The following is a 20,150-nucleotide window of genomic DNA, read 5'->3' as shown; positions in this document are numbered from 1 at the left end:
ACTGTTCCATGCCTGGCTGAGAATTTACCCCTTATTATTATGTAGGGCGACCTCAGTCAAGTTACTTAAGCAAATTGAGACCCAGAAAGTTACTTTAAAAATGTGGAATTGGAGATGAAAATTCAAAAAGTTACTTCCAGATTTAAAAATCTGTGAGCCCAGGGAGGGGGGCAAATTTTATTTATAGCATTATAAATATATTGTGGAATGTTTAGTAACATCCCAGGTCAGCTTGCAGAATTAGCCAGAATCAGGGACTGACCATTTAACCTGGTTTGTTTTGCTCCACTTCTGTGATTCCATTTGGGGCTCTAAGCCAATGACTCCACCTATCAGCACAGCCATTAAGAACTCTGCGAACTCATGCTGCTCCTATTCTGGCTTTTGTGGTTTTAAAGCTGGGTGACTCATTTGTATATGCAGCCCCTTGAACAAAACAGCGAGTGGGTATGGCAAACCCAAGTCTCAAGGCTAAACTCCTGCAAGCTGACAGTGGATTCTCCTGCTGCCACTTCACCTAGGAATCAAGGACACATATACAATAGGCAAGGATTGAAATGAACCGGACCAATATTTTTGTGGCTGACAAGCCACAAAACTTCAAAGCCAACCAACTCTCTTATGATTAACACCTACAGTCAAGTGACAGTGTCATGCTTTTCACTAACCTCTTTAATTTCAAATTAACTAGATTCAAATTTCTAATTGCTCTAGAATTGTCCAGTGGAACTTTCCGGGATGATGGAAATGTTCTATAACTATACTGTCCAATACAGTAGCCGCTAATCACGTGTAGGTATGGATCACATAAAATGTGGCTAGTGCCACTGAGGAACTGAATTTTAATTTTATTAATCGTTTGTTTTGTTTAATTGTGTTCATTTAAACGTAAATAGCCACGTGTGGCTCGAGCTAGTATTGGACAGCACAGCTCTGGAACAAGAGTTTTCAGATGTAGAACAGATGTAGAATGAAGCTTTGCTTCCGGCGGAACGTAAGGAGGGTGAGTCGAGTTGTCACTAGGAACTGTTAGTGACGGGGCGATGGATAACGGTGATAAACAGCTCTCTGGAGTTCACACTTCTTGCCAGAGCACGAGAAAACTATGTGACAGGATTGTATACTGCCATGACCTTACAGACTGCTAGCTAAGCTGCCCCTGATTCCCATCCAGATGCAGCTGCCTTGGCAGCCCAGAGCAAGTCTTCAGAAGACATCATCAAGTTTTCCAAGTTCCCAGCAGCCCAGGCTCCAGACCCCAGCGAGATACCAAAGATTGAGACGGACCACTGGCCTGGTCCCCCCTCACTTGCCGCCATAGGTATGCAACGGTAGCAGCTAAGCCAAATGGACAGATTGCTAGGAGATCTCAAGATGCAGTGCTTAAAAGTATGCAAGGACATGTGTCCTAGTGTAAAGACTTTTTAAGAAAAGTATGACCAAGAGTTAGAACAGTGAAAAGAACTAAGGTAGTGTTAACGTGTGTGCAGAATGCTTCAAAAACCCAACCACCAGAGCCTTGTGCTAACCAAGCCCAGTGAGGTGCAGAACTGGTCTAAAACGGGTGTTTTGCGTGGACTCTCAGTTATTATTGTAAAGTCAGTAACTTTTTGTGTGTGTGTGTGTGTGGTACGCGGGCCTCTCACCGTTGCAGCCTCTCCCGTTGCGGAGCACAGGCTCCGGATGCGCAAGCCCAGCGGCCATGGCTCACGGGCCCAGCCTCTCCGCGGCACGTGGGATCCTCCCGGACCGGGGCACGAACCCATGTCCCCCGCATCAGCAGGCGGACTCCCAACCACTGCACCACCAGGGAAGCCCCAGTAACTCTTTTAAACATAGTTGAATCAAAGCCTCCTACCAAGAACTTCGTTCTACATAGTTAGAGCATAGTGGGTGGATTTACTGAGTGTCCACAGAAGTGTGACTTCTTTGAATTAAGTTTGTTTTAGACGATTTCTGGGTTGTAATTACGATTCTCTTAACAACCAATCTTAACGCTGAAGATCTTTCATTTTTCTTGCCTGATCGTGTTCTGCATTACTAAGAAGGGCTGTTACAGAGTAGCAGGTGTTCTGGAATATTACTCACGTAAAGCTACATGATTTCACATCTGTCATCTCCATGACTTCTGTGCTAAAATGTCACATTGGAGCTGTTTCATTCTTTGCTTTGAACCACACATTTATGCTTTAGAACTGTCTGTGTGTTTACTGCTTTGTCATTAGTGAAATCACTTGGCCCTAAAAAATGGTATTAGCAAACTCAGAAGGTAGTACTGAAAATTTAGTGAGTCAGCTTTACAAAGATATGACTATCTTATCACATTTCTGTTGACAACCTAAAAGGCCTTCAATTTTCCAAAATTCCCAAATTTTCTTCATCCTATTTTTCGCCAAGTTATTTTTGGAATAACTTTTACAGGCAATAGAAGTGGATTTTAAAGCAATTGATATCTATAGAAATAGTTGAAGGAAAAATCTATTATGCCTCCTGGGTTCCTTATTCACAAGTATTCTATACGTTATGTTGACTTAAGATGTATCTAATTCTTGAAAACTTATGTCTATTCATTTTTGTTAGTGTAGATTAAAGAGAGAAAATTCACGTTGATATTCATGATTTTAGAAACTAAGACTCAGCCGTCAGCTTTTTTATTCTGCTGGTCCACGTCCTTCAGGCAGTTCTTGGGGCCACTGAGGTTCCTAGTTCAGTCGTGTTGCATAGCAGGGACATTAAACAGCTAAACTTTGGGGGAGAATTAACATTTTGTTGTTACCAACTGTCATCACTAAATAGTTTGGGGTTCCAAAATGAAGAAAGCTTCTGGTCCATTAATCCAACTGATCAAACCCTGAAGGTATTAGTTAGAGTTTATTTTGATTAGATTAGCAGGCTTTCCTATCTCTTCCCACAGCTAAATTAGTCCAAGCCACTTAGGAAAAGCGATAATTATCTTAATTTTCCAGCCATTCAGACAGATTCCTCCTTTCCCCTCCATCTCCCCTTTTCCAGGAAGCTTAAAAATTGTATGTGATCTGCTCTATTATACTGAAATAAGTAACTTTTTAGCTGCATTAACCCTTTTTATTGGCCCATTAGTATAAAACCCTTTTGTGACCATTTTCTGAAAGATTAAGAGCAAGGAAACATTAGAGACCCATCCCTTCAAAGAAAAATAAAGCATGCTTCTTTTTTCTTTTTTTTAAAAAATATTTATTTATTTGGTTGCACTGGGTCTTAGTTGCAGCAGGTGGGCTCTTTAGTTGTGGCTTGAGAGCTTCTTAGTTGTGGCTTGCTGCCTCCTTAGTTGTGACACATGGGCTCCTTAGTTGTGGCATGCAAACTCTTAGTTGTGGCATGTATGTGGGATCTAGTTCCCCGACCAGGGATCGAACCTGGGCCCCCTGCATTGGGAGCGTGGAGTCTTAACCACTGAAGCATGTTTCTTAATGAATTTATTGGAGGTAGAAGACAGGGTGATGGTATGGTGACAAACCTAAACATTCAGAAAAAGACAACAAGATTTTTAAATTCGTCACAAGAGACTGTCTTACCTATTTGATGGTATCTAGATGAATCTGGCTTCCTCTCTATTTGAACAATGATCTCAGGGACATGAAAATAATAACCGTAGATGCCCCTCCCACCTACTATGGAAGCTCTGACCAGTGGCCAGTGGGATGACTTAGACCCAATCATAATGGCAAACCGAGTTCTAATTGAGCAGATCAGATTGTTGGGAGGCATGCCTTACTGAATCACATTTTTGGACTGGCTTGTCGAACGGGGCCCGTTGTCTCAAGAAACCAGCTGAATTGGTGGCAGGCTCTTTTTGCCCATGTGTTGTTCACGAATGTTGAAGACCACTGCTGACTTTGCCCGCCTGACACGTTGAGCACAGGTGGACTAGTCCCTTGAGCTCCCCTTGCTGTGGGGCTAACGTGAGAGGTTGTCTTTGCTGTGGACTTAGGAGCTGACATGAGACGCAGATCTAGTGGCAGAGAGGAAGACGACGAGGAACTGCTGAGACGCCGGCAGCTACAAGAGGAGCAATTAATGAAGGTTTGTCCTTAAACTACTTTGCTGCAGCCGTCACTTAGGTTCTGTCTTCTGTCGATCCATGTTACTGAATGATTGCTATGGGCGAGCCACCAAGATTAGCACGGGGTACTCCCAGCCCTCAGGGGCTTACGGTCCAGTAGGAGAGACAAGATGGGCATCTAGTGACTGTAATAAGGCAGATACTTAGTGGGTTCTGGAAGAGGTGACCTGGAGGTCAGAGAGACACGGAATGTTTGGGCCTTTTCGAGGAGAGCGAGACTCTGTGTGGGGTGTGTGGATGTGATGTGCATGTGTTGAAAGGATGCTGAAAGGCCAGGTAAAGCCAGAGTGCACTCTGAGGTGGTACAACACCTTCCTTCCCTCACGCAGGCTCTGCTGAAGGGATTCCCTTGGGAAAGAGCCTTTCTCCAAGTCTTTCCTCAGGACTCATAGGACCTTGTGTGTGTATATCTGGGCCAAGAGAGAGGGGATAAAATGGACTGTCACTAAGACATCCTCATTATACACTCTGTCTCTAGCTAGGCCCACAGCATCCCAGAAGGCCTGGGGTTGAGGGAGCCTAGAAATGATCAACTCCTACCAATAAGGGTCATTTTCCAAAGATACTTCATCATATGGGGAATGCACATGATACTAGTTATATAAGGATACAAAGTTACATTTATTATGTGTTCCCAGTTTTGTATATTATGTGCGTAGAAAACTACTGGATAGATGCAGATCAGCATGTAAATGGTAGTTGTCTCTGAGTGGTGGATTATGGGTTCTTCTTTCCTTCTGGGTTTTCTAGAATCTGTACAATGAGCATGCATTATTTTTTCCCCTGTTTTTAAACAAATCAGTGTAATTTATCTTTATAGGCTACTGTCCCCAGTCTTCCCTTCCCACATCAAAAATCTGTACATACTCACACATTGCCCTCCTGAGTCTACCTGCTGGCGCTTTGCGGGGAGGGCAAAGGAGGGAGAACACTCTTCTGATGTGGAGCCTGGTTTAGGGCAACAGAGCCTTGACATTGAAGGGACTATGGTGGGTTCAAGGTCCAAGACCTGGCTGACCTTTTGGGGAGCCACCAGGCTCTGGGACAATATGCCTCAGCCCTCTCCAGAGTCAGGAACTTCTTGCAGGATCTCCTGAAAAGAAACTGCAGTTCCCTAAAAGTAATTGCGGGCTTCGCTTTCATTTTTCTTTTCTCTGTGAATAGCTCAACTCGGGCCTGGGCCAGTTGATACTGAAAGAAGAGATGGAGAAGGAGAGGGAGAGCCGGGAGAGGTCCTCCCTGGCCACCGGGCGCTATGATTCTGCCATCAACTCAGGTGAGCAGCAGACCCACCGCCTTCCCTGAGCCAGGAGCTGGCCACCTGCCTGCAAGGAGCCTATTTTGACGGTTCCAGGAGAGGCAGGGTGGTTTCTGGTGGAATCTACAGAGTGTTCTATAGGAAAGGAAGTGTAAGAATCCTATGTCATGTCAACTTAGCTTAAGAGCCTGCCATGGCTCTTCCTTAAATGTGTGTTTCCTTCCTGTTGGAAATAGGGGGAGCCCTTGGAGGATCTCAGGAACCAAGAGGGGTCAGTTCCCTTGTGCTGGGTCTACCTTCTAGAACATACATCTCAGAGGGAAGCGGCAAAAAGAAACTCCTCATAGAGAACAGAATGCTTTTTAGAACTTTGTTCTTTTTTTTTGATTTGGTTGCCCTGTGGGCCATTAGTTCCCTAACCAGGGACTGAACGCGTGCCCCCTGCGGTGGAAGCACAGAGTCTTAACCACTGGACCGCCAGGGAAGTCCAAGAACAGAACGCTTTTTAACTGTAGAGAGCATGAACAATTTTTTCAAAGTATTATGACTTTAGTATATTCAATATAAGAGCTGAGGGCTAACAGTGCTGTTGTTGATACTTTTGAAAGAGATTACTTATATACTGGGCTGAATAGTCTTTCGGTATATTTTCCCCTGCTTATACTTGTCATAAGCCTGTTCTCTTTTAACCCACGAGATACGTTCTCACATGTTGTGAACTAGTGCATAATTTTCTCTCCTGAGGATTCCTTTAAACATGTGTTTAGTGCTTCCTCTGCAAACACTTCTGCTAAACATTATTTCATTTAATCTTCACGACATACCAATGAAGTAGATGGTATTATGAGTATTATCATCTTCCCCATTTTGTAGATCAGGAGACAAGTAAAGGGAAGTTTAAGTAACTTACCCGATGTCACATTGCTGATAACTACCAAAACTAAGGTTTAGGAGCCTAAGTATTATAACCCCAGAGCCTATACCCTTAACCGGAATGCCCTGCTACTTCTCATAGATGTGTCACTGGCATTAATCTTGGATTAGGTAGTTTAGTAATCTTTAGAGTTCCTTCCAATTCTGCAACTCTGTTGTATAAACATAAATAGCACTGTATCTACATGGGTCAAGAAATGAAGACTTAACAAGATGGAATACGATGCCCGAAGATGCAGAGGTGTTAAGTTGCAGAGCCAAAACCCAAGCCCAGGTCTACTCCCTCCAAAGCCCAGCAGTTTATGAGGTGTCCACGCTGTTGATCAATGGGATACCCTATCCCAAGCCTCCCAGGAGTCCACCTGTGGTTGACCAGTAGATCTTGGTAACGTAAGTGTAGGCCTCCAGATCAGTTATTGCTGCCGTACCAACTGGGGCTTGGGCCTGTGTATCCCAATAGCCCTGGGTTTAGATCATTGCTTAGATCTTTACAAGCTGAGCAGCCGTGGGCAAGATACTTACATTTCTATTAGCCCCTATTTCTTCTCCTGTAAAATGGAAATACTACCATCATTATTAGGATTGTGTTGAGGATTCAGAGATGCCAAGCACTTCTTCCTTCCCCATCCCTCCTCGAAAATTTCACTGCCCACCCATTCCCTGCATCACCCAAACATGGTGGCATTTTATGAACATTTGAGCCCAATATTTGGATTGTTTTTTTCTAAATCCTCTATTCTGTAGGGTAGAAGATACACTGCCGACTTCATGAAAGAATTGGACCTCGGGTTCCTAACAATTACTTTTTTTATCTTTCTCTTATTCAGCTTCACATGCTCTATCATCGAAAACCTCATCTCTCCCAGGCTATGGGAAAAACGGGCTTCACCGGGTGAGATTTCTCAGTTACTCGTTTCTGAGCCTCTTCCCTCTTGAGTCCTGGTGGAAGTGCTGATGTATGTCTGAATACATCTGACAATATGATCTCAGTGTTGGATATAATGAAAATTGTAATCACCCTGCTCTCCTGGTAAATCACTTTGAGTTACAGGCAAAATAAGATATTTCTATTGAGAGAAAGAGGAATTGACTTTAGATAAAAGAATAGCCTGTATAAGCTTATGGGAAGACTAGATTAATTGTGTGCCCAATATTTCTACAGTCAAGCAAAAAGTAATTACTGGAGCCATTATCTCTGCTGTAAAAAGATACAGGAAAGTTTGTTACAACCTCCCTCCCCACAAAGCATAGAACAAGTGTAACTGTGTAGCTGTGATGTGGAAAAATGTGTTTTTATTTATCAGCAAGAGATACTTGCTTGCCAAGGACCTGCTGAGCAGTAGCATAGGATATACCACAAAACACAGGTATTTCATAGAAGAAGAACTACATAGGAAAAATAATAGGGGTCCAGGAATTCGGCTTGGGAGGAATTCTTAGGATTTTGTAAATCCTATCTTCCTTTTCGCCTGACTCCAGAGCGAGTACCATGGAGCAGATTTTCTAATGGTGTGTTTTGCTTCATTTCAGCCTGTTTCTACAGACTTTGCTCAGTACAGCAGCTATGGGGATGTCAGCGGGGGAGTGCGAGGTGAGGCCCCTGCGGCCGGGTGTTGGCTGACCAAGGGGAAGAGGGGCTGTGCTGTCACAGGCATGTTAGCTGGGCTCAGGCTGTGTCACATCCTATGGTCAGATCACATCTGTCCTCTGAGCCATCAGGGCATGTATTGAAATCCCAGAGGGTCTCTCCTGATGTGAGACCACAAGAAGCGAGTTTGTAGGAGGGAATTCATTGCTCCTACTATGTGCTGAGCACTAATTAGATCCCTGGAAGTACCGTGAAGCAAGACAGGGGCCTACCTTCAAAATGCATGTGGCTACAGATGAACTGGGGTGCAAGGCAGAAACAGAGACACAGATGTAGAGAACAAATGTATGGACACCAAGGGGGGAAAGCGGGGGGCAGGGCTGGGATGAACTGGGAGATTGGGATTGACATATATACACTAATATGTATAAAATAGATAACTAATAAAAAATGCATGTGACAGAGACAGAGAGAGAGAAACTCTGTGAGATAAATGCTACGATCGGAGATGCAGAGAGAAGGGAGAAACACCTTCAGGGTGTCAGCTTCCACAAGAAAGGGTGTTTAAACTGATAACTAAAACCAGAGCGGGCATCTTCCAGCTTCAGGGAGCAGCCAGGCAGTGTGCGCAGAGACCCGGAGCCGGGAGAGCGTGGCTTGTTGGGGGATGTTTGGAGAATTGCAATAGGTTATAATCTCTGTTGATGTTTCCCTGTTTTAATATGGGCTTGCCCTTCTGAGATTTTCTTTTTCTTTCCTTTCCAGACTACCAGGTATGGAACACTGTCTTTCCCAAGTTGGCCACACCAGCAAAACAGCCTTTTCACAATCCAGACATGTTCTGCTGCTCCAGGGAAGGGTTTCTGTTGAGAAGACCCTGACTTTAGTTGATCCGTCTAATCTTTAGTCCACAGATGTGAGGAGCCATGAGCAGCAGGCATGCCTGGTGCCCGGGTCAAGCTGGTCCTGCAGGCCTGCATGAGCCACACCAGGTGTCCGAGGACCCTCTTGCTCTGCCTTTGGAGAGTCCTCTCTGGGGTGGAAGTGGACCTGCATCAAGGGTCCACACACATACAGTTGCTTTTTCTTTTAGTTATAACCACTCACTCCTTGAGGCCCTCCCCTCCTCTGTGTGGTCACAGATGAAAAGAAACCCCTGTCTTGGCCAATAGGAAAGAGCTGGTGTGGTACCATTCCTTTTTTCCTAGAACCTAAACCTTGTAAAATGATAATGGAGAATGAGAAAAGGGGAAAAATGCAAAGAAAGCTAAGATTAGAATTAAAAAAAACAAACAAACATAGACCTGGCAATTCTTTGACGTACCATATACTTTAACACGTGCAGCCTACATTCAGGGATTAGTCAATAGTTATTAAGCCAAAATCTTTCATCAGCTGGAGTATAAAAGCAGCATTCCCACTATCCCTGCTTTTATTTAACAAGGAGCTCATTTTGAAAAATCCATGGTAATTAAGGTGACACATCTCTAAAATGGCCGTGAAGATTTGAGACCCAAACAGGGAGGTCTAGGAGCCCCCAGAGCTCTCCCTCAGCTCCCCATGCTGCCATGGGCCACTCCTGAAACCTGCATTTCTGCTGCAGACCCTCCCAGATGGCCACATGCCTGGAATGAGGATGGACCGGGGTGTCTCCATGCCTAACATGTTGGAACCAAAGGCAAGTGTGGCTCTTTTTCTCTTTCCTCTCACATGGGATGAAACTGACACATAACCCTGAAAAGATTTGATTTTCTATCCTTTTCACCATCTTCAGGGTTGAGACCCACTTGGCTCTAGCCCAGTGCATTAGGCAGGGTGTGTCATAAAGCATCTTTCCACTCTGTGGGTTTTGTCACACCGAGTCAGCAGGTTTAAGCCCTCGCTGGGTCTGGTGCTGTGTGTTCCCAGTGAAGTACCAGCACTTCTCTCCTGTGACCTCGGTGTGTACTTGGCCCCTGCCATGAGCATGGCAAAGCCTGCTCCACGTGGAGCAGCTGCAGCGCCCTCCGGATAGGGTGACCAACACATCCTAGCTTACCCAAGACCTTCCTGGTTTTAGCACCGGAAGTCTTGCATCCTGGGATCCTCCTTAGTCCCAAGCAAACTGGGATGATTGGTTGCCCCAGCTCCAGAACATCCTGTGACTCCAAGGGTATCCAAGAGCTGTGCTCCTTGGTGACTATAACTGGGGCTTATTTCAATACGTCATCTACCAAAACACTGCTTCTGGGACTGGATTCATGAGCTGGACATGGAACGAGATTTTTTAACCCTACAAATGTGTACTGCCTTGTAAAACATAAACCTCTAATTTCAATTCTCTTCCAATTTTTACCTTCATCCCCAATACATAGTAAGTTGTATTCTTTTACTCAGCAGCGCCCTCCAGAGGCACAGTGCCACATGAGACACTTGTGGGTATTGGGAATGTATAAGAACCTGCCCCTGTCTGCTGGAGACTTGAGTGAGGAACACCCATCACTCTAATACTCTAACCATAGTGTCTTAGAAGCTCTATCTTGGGAGTCTTAGATTTTAGGTAGCTTCTGCTTGTTGATAAAATGGACAGCGGTGGGAATATTTCCCTGGCAGTCCAGTGGTTAGGGCTCCGCACTTCCACTGCAGGGGGCACGGGTTTGATCCCTAGTTGATCTAAGATGCCACATGGCCAAAAAAAATAAAAATAAAAACAAAAACATGGACAGCAATATTCTAGGTGTTTTTCTTTGCTTCTCAGATATTTCCATATGAAATGCTGATGGTGACCAACAGAGGGCGCAGCAAAATCCTAAGAGACGTGGACAGAACCAGGCTAGAGGTAAAAAAAAAAACAACAAACAAACAAAAAAACTTGTCCCAACTGCATATTCCTGTGCATTTTCCACAACTTCCCCCTAAGAAATGTTCCAGTTAAGGCAAAAAGATAAAAAGGATCAACCTAGGTTAAACTAAGCTAACTTGGAGGAAAACCCAAATTTGTATTTAAGAGATGAGCATAAAAATGTATGGTAAAGTTCAGAAGAACAACCCAGGAGATGCAGTATGATTTTAGTCATTTTCTCTGGAGATTTGGCGTTGCCCTAATTTATGGCTGGGGATGTGGAATGGAGTCTCCATCACTCTTCAGATACCCCCAAATCCTTATCTTTCTCTGAGCCTGGGTTGAGTTTGTGGAGATTGGGGAGGGAGTGTTCACTAAAGAGGTGTGTACTGGGCAAGTTTCTCCCTTGGCTGTTTCCACATTCCTTGTCGAAGGGTTCGCTGGGTACACATACCCAAGGCCTCCTTAGATGTGGAAGACTGATCTTTGTACTTTTCCATCTGAATGGTTTTAATTAAGGAAAACTCTGGCTGCTAATCTCATAAAGAATCATTAATTTTCTCTGACAAAAAACAGTACATCTGTATGTGAGGTCAGGCTGGCACAGAGAATAAAGGCTCCACTATCCTAAGAGAACCTTACTAGGCGGACAAGAGATTGAAGTTCTTGGTCTCCTCAGAAGACCAAACATCCCACTGCTGAGCCAGGAAAAAGCCCCAGGGATGCCAAAGGACCACTCTGGAAGCCTCTCTCTGGCTTCCTTATTGCTCTGGTCCATTTTCCCTGCATCTCCTCAGCGTCCCAAGGACCTGAAGTGGAGTCACCTCCAGGATAATGACTCATCTTACCGTGCCCCATCGCCATTCAATGTTATCAACAATCATCATTAATACTCCACCAGCTCTTTTCTTTGGTAGGAAGGGTGCCTCACCTGGCCTGGCCAGGTAAGGAACCACTGGGTCCAGTGCCTGCTAAGAAGCCTCAGAGATAAACTCCTCTTCCATCATTCTGCCTTTTGCTCTTCAAAACAATTACTTATAAACTGGAGAGCAACTCTCAAGGTCATCCATGTGGCCATCAGGACTGACCACTGTTCTCTTCTCCCATCACAGCGCCACTTAGCCCCAGAAGTGTTTCGGGAAATCTTTGGAATGTCCATCCAGGATTTTGACAAGTTACCTCTTTGGAGACGCAACGACATGAAGAAAAAAGCAAAACTCTTCTGAGTACCACACATAGACAGCAATTAGAAAAAGGACTGACCATGGCGGTGACACATAGGATGTTGTAGTGAGCCCCAAACTTGATTGGAGACTTTGCAAACTACTGTCCCTCAGCAACAAAAGGGAAAATCTGATTAAAACACCCATGAGCCAAATGATGGGCCAGCCTGTGGCAACATTCGCCCAGAAGCAGTGGGGTAGAAATGTCTGTGTTCCCACCCTCGACAGTAGTGTTCACGTGTGACCTTTTTCCATCACCTTATGTGCACAGCAGGAGCTACTTTTGTTTTCTTTCAACTGTTATTCAATAATAGTGTGACTGTATGGGTAAGAGCCAGCAAGTGCCCTTAGGATGCCGCATGGACAAAAGCAGTTGTAATAATTCCAAAGTACGAGTATATTTATTATGTAGCGCCGCGGCTGAGAAGGAAGAGCCCGAGGGATAGATCCACGTGGCAGCAGCCTTTGCCCTCCCTTTCCTCACTGGCCTCCTGCAGCCCTGCCTGGGCTTCAGCAGGAGGGAAAGCAGAATCGGGGCCCCCGGCAGCTCTGTTTCAATAGCCACCAAAGTCATTTTTAACATGGCTCCTTGTCCCCTACTGTTTGCTAGGACCTGATTGGCAAATTACTTAGCCTATTATTATTTTTTTTGCGGTACGCGGGCCTCTCACCGTTGTGGCCTCTTCCGTTGCGGAGCACAGGCTCCGGACGTGCAGGCTCAGCGGCCATGGCTCACGGGCCCAGCCGTTCCGCAGCATGTGGGATCTTCCCGGACCCGGGCACGAACCCGTGTCCCCTGCATCGGCAGGCGGACTCTCAACCACTGCGTCACCAGGGAAGCCCACTTAGCCTATTATTAAAAAGAAAAAAGAATTAAGAGAAAGAGAGGAAAAAGGAGTGAATGAAAATTCTCCTTAAACCCTTTTCTACTTTAGAAAGCGTGCTCCTCTGCACCAAGGACAGGAGATGTCTCGGCCCCGCAGCCCTCCACTCTTACAAAGAAAGGAAAAGGGGGATTGTCTCCAGATTGGCCCAGTTGTATGCTGTTAGGTGAGTTTTGTCCAAAGGCCACAGCAGTCTTGATCAAAAACAAAAGTTCTGTCTCCTCTCAATGCAAGTTCTCCCAGCCAGCAAACTCTGCTCTCTATCTGGCATTCTCTAAATCACATCAAGCCCTGGCTGATTTTGGTTTTTTTAAGGTCTTTTCAGTAGTAGGCTAAGGAAAAGCATGTTTTTCTCTTTGAAATCTCTGCAACTCTAAGGTAGATTGCCTCAGAATGATTTAATTTGGTCTTTTGAGCTTTCTTTCTTGCCTAGGTCTGTGGACTTCCTGGTTTGCATGTGTGCGTTTATGTGTTTTCACTCACCCAGGGCAGTTTGGTGAGTCTGCATGTGCTTTTAAATTTCATTCCTGCTCGAATGTTTGTCCCACTGTGCTGCAGCTCCTCAGGGACATTTGCACAGGTGCACATGACTCAAAGGTCAAGAGTGAGGCTAACTGCATCCCTGCCACCAGGTGCCCTGTGGAAGGGTGTTGGTGGTTAGAAGCCAGCATATTCCATGTAGCTCAAGTCAGCATCAGACCGAAGACCGCAGACCTAGGATCAGACTGTGTGTAGACAGCAGAACATCTCACCGGAGTCCTCAAACTCAGTAACACAACATTCACATTGGAGCCGAAGATTACCCCAAAACTTGCATTTAAGACCCCACCATGGTTCCTGAAAGCCTCTGGCTGAGACTCAGACAGGACGTGACTCACATGTAGGAGGTTGTCACATCTATTCTCATGCTTTGGGGCTCTGTTTAAGAATTTAAACTCTATGTTAAAGCCAAAGAAGAAAACATCTGAATTCACCTGCATATGCCACTAATAATAAAAGCTCAGAAATTCTTCCTGCTGGCACCGAGTATTAGAATGAGTTAGTAGCTGACACCAGCGGTAAAAAGCAAGTAGAATATTCTTTCTGATCTTGTACTGCAGACCTAACTTGTGACACGCTCTAGCAACCGGGTGCTGTAGTGAATACTGCAATTGCTTTATAGCATGCTGTGTGCTTCCCAAGGGAATCTAAACCTGCCTGACCTTTGCTAGACATTGAATGTTTGAGGACTCTTCTCACAAATACGTGTGTGTGTGTGTGTGTGTGTGTGTGTGTGTGTGTGTGTGTGTGTGTTGGACCTACTAACATATTTAGCAAATGGCTCTGATGAGGTAGATGTGAGGAGACCAGCTCCTCCTTGGACTGAAGGCAGACTGCAGCCCACAGTTTCGCCCCTTCATCTATCCGTTGCCTCTTGCTTCATTCAGTACATCCGCTGTCCCGTCTTCTGTGACCTCTCCTGCATGGGTAGCCTGGGCACAACGCCTGTGTGTCCTAATCCTTGCTTCGCTGTGGCAAAGTGTGAGGGGTGAGGACCGTGGTGTAGTCCCAGTGTTCCCCTGCCACGACCAACAACAAGGATGGCCAAACGCATCCGAGGTTTCGGCTGGAGGAGAGGTTTTTTTTCATTGGCTAATGAGTTATAATCCACGTACTTGCAGATTAAATGTCAGTGTAAGAAAAATGGCGATGATAGTTAAAGAACTGAGCCCTAAATTTGCCGCCACTAATGAAACTCTACTTTTCTTGTAACTTTTGAATTCAGTTTTGCATCCATCTTGGCGGGGTGGGGGGTGGAAAATAGCTTCTTTCCATATCAAGTGTATGAGCTAATTTAAACTACACCGTGCAAAAATGCCTTGCCAGAACATGCCAGTAGCCTCCTGGCTGCAAGCAGAGCAGTGCTGTGCTCTAGGGAAGGGGGCACTGGGAACGCAGAGTGGGCTTCCCAACCCCACTCCCCAGCAGAAGGCTCCAGCCATGGGCGCGGGTCACAGGGCAACCTGATTCTTCCAACTGCCAAACTGAATCAGTGGGGCTACAGCGCCCTATGTGTTTCGTTGAACTGGACTCAGCATGCGTGTCCCAAAAATGTCCAGGTCACTGCACAGGAAATCAGTGTTCTCTGCTTGAACCCTGCCCCGCATAAAAAAATTCCAGTGGTTAACACAGTCAAATTAAGGAGGATTGTTTACTCTAGGAAAGGAAGTATACACATGGTAAGCTTCCTTAGTGCATACATAAAGGGCTACATTTTTGATCATTGGACTTACTAGTGATTCTTGAAGCATAGGCTGATTGCATGAAGAGGCCTCTATGATGACCTGAAAGTCAGTGCTTCCTTTAAAGTTGCTTCCAAAACAGCCAGGATACCATTTAGTCTTCTGGTGTGATTTATGTTGAGATATAAAGAGCGTTGGGAAACCTGTCCAGCTCGCTAGGTATGTACATTTTGGTTTGGGTTCATTATGAAATGTTCTTACTGTGACTCCTTCAATAACAAAAGATAAACTGCCTGGTCCCTGAAACCTTGAACAGAAAAGCTAGAGACAATGGGGAATAAGGTGCAAAGGAAAAAAAAAGTAGTTTCTATCTGTCATGTCCTCTAGTCTCCCCAGTTCTCCCCAACTTCCCATTCTGTTGTTGCCAAGCTGAGTTTCCTCTTCCGAGGTGAGGCTGGAACAATGCTCTTTTCAACTCCTATCCCCTCCATCTGGTGATGTCAATCAACTCCACTTGGAAAAGTCTTGCTAGAAATGTTCCTAAAACTTTCCTCTAATTTCTTTACACTTTAAAGCAAACACCTTTTTCTAAAGAATTGCTTCTTAGATGATTATACAATATATATATCTATGCTTTTGCAAGTTTAAAAATTCAAATGAACCACTTTTGACTAGGTAGGTCTTTCTAAAAAAACTCTCTAAAGCAAACTTGATGTTAGCGTTCTCTTGCATGTTGAAGGGGCAGGGGACCCTCCAGGCTGTGGGCTCCCAGAGCCCTCTTTCTGACTGTCAGGAAAGATGGTGGAAGGAAGATGAACTCTGTGCCATCAGCCCTTCTGCATCCTCTGCAGCAGGCTCAGTTTTTACAAATCACCTCATCTGTATTTCCGGTCACTGTTTAATCTACTTCCGAGGCCAGCCTTGATTTTATCTGGCTTGTCAAATCATTTTCCTTTTTATAAACCAAGTGTTTGTCAGGATGCCCTAAAACTCACTCATTAGTACTCCCTTTTGAAGAACGTTCTATCCAGAAAAAGATCATTTCAGGCTTGAGGTTCGTAATGACACCTTATAGTGGCGATGTGTGTTAAGGGAACTACCCAATTATGTTGTAATGAAAGAAGGAGAAACTTTGACTTCGGCGTTTTAAAAAATCACTGTCTTTCTATTTGCTGTCTAGGGAGTAGTGGGGAGATGGTGACTGACACGCTTTGCCTATGGATCTGTGTATTTCTCATTTGGGGCAAGTTTCATTTCTGGCAAACTCAAAAGGAAAGGGGGAGGTGGTCAGTTTAAGCTGAAAAACTTTCTAAACAATATATGTGTACACAGCAAAATTAAACCCAGTCTTTTCTGATGCTTAGTGTAATTGAGTGGCGATTGTTATCATTAAATAAAATTCTTCCCAAAAGAGTATCTCCCAAGAGTGACAATGCCATGAGTCGCTTTCTGAGCCTGTTTGCCAAAGGTAGAGGAAAAGACTGCATCCACTAACATTCAGAAAGGCAATGAGCCACTTAGTGACTGTATATGTGTATGTTTCTTTACCCTACGGAAGAGAAGACGAATGTCTGCAGGATTGGTGTTCTTTTGGGGTGTTATGTACAGACCTGTCCCGTGATAAACGTGTGGTTTCTATGAGTTGCTGACAGTCCTGCATCGCAGCTTTTGCAGTTCTTTCCTTTTTAAGTTGGGTTTAATGGAATTTTTTTTCAAGTGTTGGAAGGCATACTGTTCTTCCTGCCTCCCCTCCCCTTCCAGAAACAAGAAAGCAAATATTTGGAAGAAATGCTGCTTAAAAGATGTATCATGTCCCCCGTGAAAGTGAGTGGATATCGGTCGGCATCCTGAATGCCACGTGCCAGTGTGCAGAGGTGGGATGGCCCTGGGCCTGCGTTACTGTGCTTGGGACACCCAACGCGCTCCACACTCTTGTTGAAATCAACACCTGCCGCCCCTCTGCCGCCGTCCTGCGTCACTGTTGTCCTCACAACTCAGTGAATAAAGTGTGTGCTTTATGCGTAACTGCCTCCACACCGGGTTTCCTTTCTGGTTCCCCTGCTCCCTTTCAAGGTCTGTCCCATTTGAAAAAGTGCCAGCCCAACTTCTAAAGACAAAAACAAAATCAAAATCAAAGTCCTGGGAATGCACTTTTATCACGTAGGAAGGCGGGTTAGAGGGGAAAATGCATCAGGTAGCAGTGGTATATTCCAGAACTGTTTGCCCAGTGACCCAGACCATATTGACCAAGTCAACTAAAGAAAAAATTTAATAGAGCTGTTGCACTGTGCTGATCTAGCTGGTATTCAGTTTTGTGTGTGACACAGAGCAGCAACGGTCTCATCACTTAGGCAAGGCTGGGGATTTGAGGTTTGAGGACAGGAGCTTCGGAACCGCTGCCGTGAGTTGGGCCATTTTACTAAGAAACTAGAATGCGGTGGGAGGAAAACATCTTTCAAAACATCTTTGACCTCCACTGTCTGGCTTACTTCACTTAGTATGATAATCTCTAGGTCCATCCATGTTGCTGCAAATGGCATTATTTCATTCTTTTTTATGGCTGAGTAATATTCCATTGTATAAATGTACCACATCTTCTTTATCCATTCATCTGTCGATGGACATTTAGGTTGCTTCCATGTCTTGGCTGTTGTGAATAGCACTGCTATGAACATTGGGGTGCATGTATCTTTTTGAATTATAGTTTTCTCTGGATATATGCCCAGTAGTGGTATTGCAGGATCATATGGTAGTCCTATTTTTAGTTTCTCAAGGAACTTCCATACTGTTCTCCATAGTGGCTGCACCAATTTACATTCCCACCAACGGTCTACTACTATTTTGGATAGTTTAATCATTCAAGAATTTAAGTTTTTGTTCGGGGCTTTTTCCCCCTCTAGTCTTTATTATGAATTCTCCAGCATTAAAACAAGCCCACAGCTTTTATATGCTTCAATAACAACACTCTCTTGTCCAATAATTATCTATGATTGAGATCCCCTGAAGATGTGATTTTTTTTTTTTTTTTTTTGGCCACACCACATGGCTTATGGAATCTTAGTTCCTTGACCAGGGATCGAAGCCAGGCCCCCTGCAGTGGAAGCTTGGAGTCCTAACTGCTGTACCACCACAGAATTCCCAAGATGTGCTAATTAATAGTAATAATAACAGTGTTACATAGCAGTTGAGTGTGGGCTATAGCATCAAACTCCCTGGGATTTTTTTGTTTTGTTTTTATAAATATATTTATTTTTGGCTGTGTTGGGTCTTCGTTGCTGTGCACGGGCTTTCTCTAGTTGCGGTGAGCGGGGCCTACTCTTCGTTGCAGTGCGCGGGCTTCTCATTGCCGTGGCTTCTCTTGTCGCGGAGCACAGGCTCTAGGCACACAGGCTTCAGTAGTTGTGGCACGTGGACTCAGTAGTTGTGGCACGTGGACTCAGTAGTTGTGGCTCGCAGGCTCTAGAGCTCAGGCTCAGTAGTTGTGGCACACGAGCTTAGCTGCTCCGCGACATGTGGGATCTTCCCGGGCCAGGGCTCGAACCTGTGTCCCCTGCATTGGCAGGCGGATTCTTAACCACTGCGCCACCAGGGAAGCCCAAACTCCCTGGGTTTGAGTTCGAGCTCCACCAATAATTAGCTGTGTGACTAGTGACAGTTTGCCTAACTTCTCTAAGCCTCAATTTCCATTTCTATAAAATAGGAATAGTAATAAAAATACCTACCTCAAAGAGTTATTGTGAGAATCAGGTAGAATAGGATGCGGCATGATACAAATGGGCGCTCGCACATTAGCTTTTATTAATAAATCGGCTGCCGTGTAGTGGTGACTTACCTATTTGCCCAGTTCTGAGGTGAGCATATTACACGCTTTATTTCATGGAGTTCCTTACATCACTTCTACTGCAGAACTGAGGAAACAGACCCAGAGAAACCAAGTGCCTTATACAAGATCTGCCTATTGAGTGGTGGGCCTGGGATTCAGACCCCATCTCCCCAGTTCCAAGCTCAAAATGTAAGCAAGTATCATGCAGAGAAGGGCTCAGCTGTCCCCACGGGTACTGCAGGAGCCAGGGTGCCAGGCCGCCTACAATGGAAGCATCCAAATGTGCCAGCTTGGGGGCTCAGCTTTTCCCAAGGAGTTTTAGAGCCGTTGGACCTCGGTGTTTTCTGGGTGGGGAGGATTTCCCCAGCCTGCTCGAGGGATGTTTAGAAACACCAGCTGCAGAAGAGTTGAGACTCATTCCCATGAAAGATGGCTTTGGTTTCAGAAAGATCTTTCCAATGTATGACTCACTTCAAAGCAGCCCAAGGCCGCAGAGGCTGACCTGCCAGTCCTTACAGTACTGGGGGACATTTCTGAAGCTCAAGAAAGCTACCAGTCCTGCTTAGCACCCCCCCCCCCCGCCCATTTCTGGAAGGGGGCTCCCTCCTCCACCCCGCAGAGTCAAACAGCCTTGCCTGGGTGTGTCACCAGCCCCGCCCTGCTGGACATGGCCCATTGTTGGCCGGAAAGCCCTGGGAAGGGTGGGGACTTGGTGTTAGCAGCTTTTGAGAAAGTTCAGGGTGGTCAAAGGACTAGTGCCCAAGGCTTCAGGGATCTCAGCCCCAATTTTGAGGACCTGCCTTCACACCCTAAATTCCCTTCTCCCCCCACACCAGCCAGGACTCTGACAAAGAAATGCCCCTTCCACCCTACGGCACTCAGGGAAGTGCTGCGGTAAGTCAGGGCTCTGGAGGAGGGTGTAATATGACCACATTTATTTTAGTTTCCAGTCTCAACTGGATAAAAATGCTCTCCAGAGCCTGTCATTGTGCTCAGCACAATAGCAGGCCCTGGAGAGGTTTCTCTGTATTTATTTGTGCTGTCCCCCTGCTGCTGCCTCTTAACTCGGCCCTTCCCATCAGATAAAAAGAAAAATTGGTTTGGGAAAACCTCCCTCCAAAGCAGAGGCTGTTTCTGCTTTGTCCTGAGTATGTTTTACTTGTGGGCCCTCCCAGAGCATCCTGGGATGTTCCCGAAGGCCTAGAGGCAGGGTAGAGCCACCTGGCTTCCAGAACCAGAGCTTGGGAATCAGACTTGAGGGTACATGAGTCCAGATAGTCTAAGAGGAAGATGGAT

At 45.3% G+C, this 20,150-nt stretch overlaps 1 protein-coding gene across 11 annotated transcripts in view; it reads left to right on the top strand.

Annotated features, from left to right (window-relative positions):
- Window positions 1-17,056, top strand: part of ABLIM1 (actin binding LIM protein 1) — a 315,505-nt gene extending 298,449 nt beyond the window's left edge. For 3 of the 11 annotated variants that reach the window (XM_049697065.1, XM_033420972.2, XM_033420980.2), the window contains 9 exons: window positions 1,181-1,321; window positions 3,971-4,062; window positions 5,267-5,378; window positions 7,121-7,185; window positions 7,824-7,884; window positions 8,647-8,654; window positions 9,485-9,559; window positions 10,619-10,699; window positions 11,815-17,056. In XM_049697065.1, the coding sequence (XP_049553022.1) occupies window positions 1,181-1,321; window positions 3,971-4,062; window positions 5,267-5,378; window positions 7,121-7,185; window positions 7,824-7,884; window positions 8,647-8,654; window positions 9,485-9,559; window positions 10,619-10,699; window positions 11,815-11,928 (749 nt within the window). In that variant the 3' untranslated portion in view covers window positions 11,929-17,056. Of the gene's footprint in view, window positions 1-1,174; window positions 1,322-3,970; window positions 4,063-5,266; window positions 5,379-7,120; window positions 7,186-7,823; window positions 7,885-8,646; window positions 9,175-9,484; window positions 9,560-10,618; window positions 10,700-11,814 lie in introns of those variants that run through there. The other 8 variants (XM_033420977.2, XM_033420976.2, XM_033420982.2 and 5 more) reach the window with 3 other exon arrangements.
- Window positions 17,057-20,150: the final 3,094 nt, after the last annotated feature.

The sequence above is a fragment of the Orcinus orca genome, chromosome 14 (genome assembly GCF_937001465.1).
Source record: "Orcinus orca chromosome 14, mOrcOrc1.1, whole genome shotgun sequence".
NCBI classification, from domain to species: Eukaryota; Metazoa; Chordata; class Mammalia; order Artiodactyla; family Delphinidae; genus Orcinus; species Orcinus orca.
The sequence above is the reverse complement of the archived record's forward strand: the minus strand, read 5'-3'. Positions and strand labels throughout refer to the sequence as shown.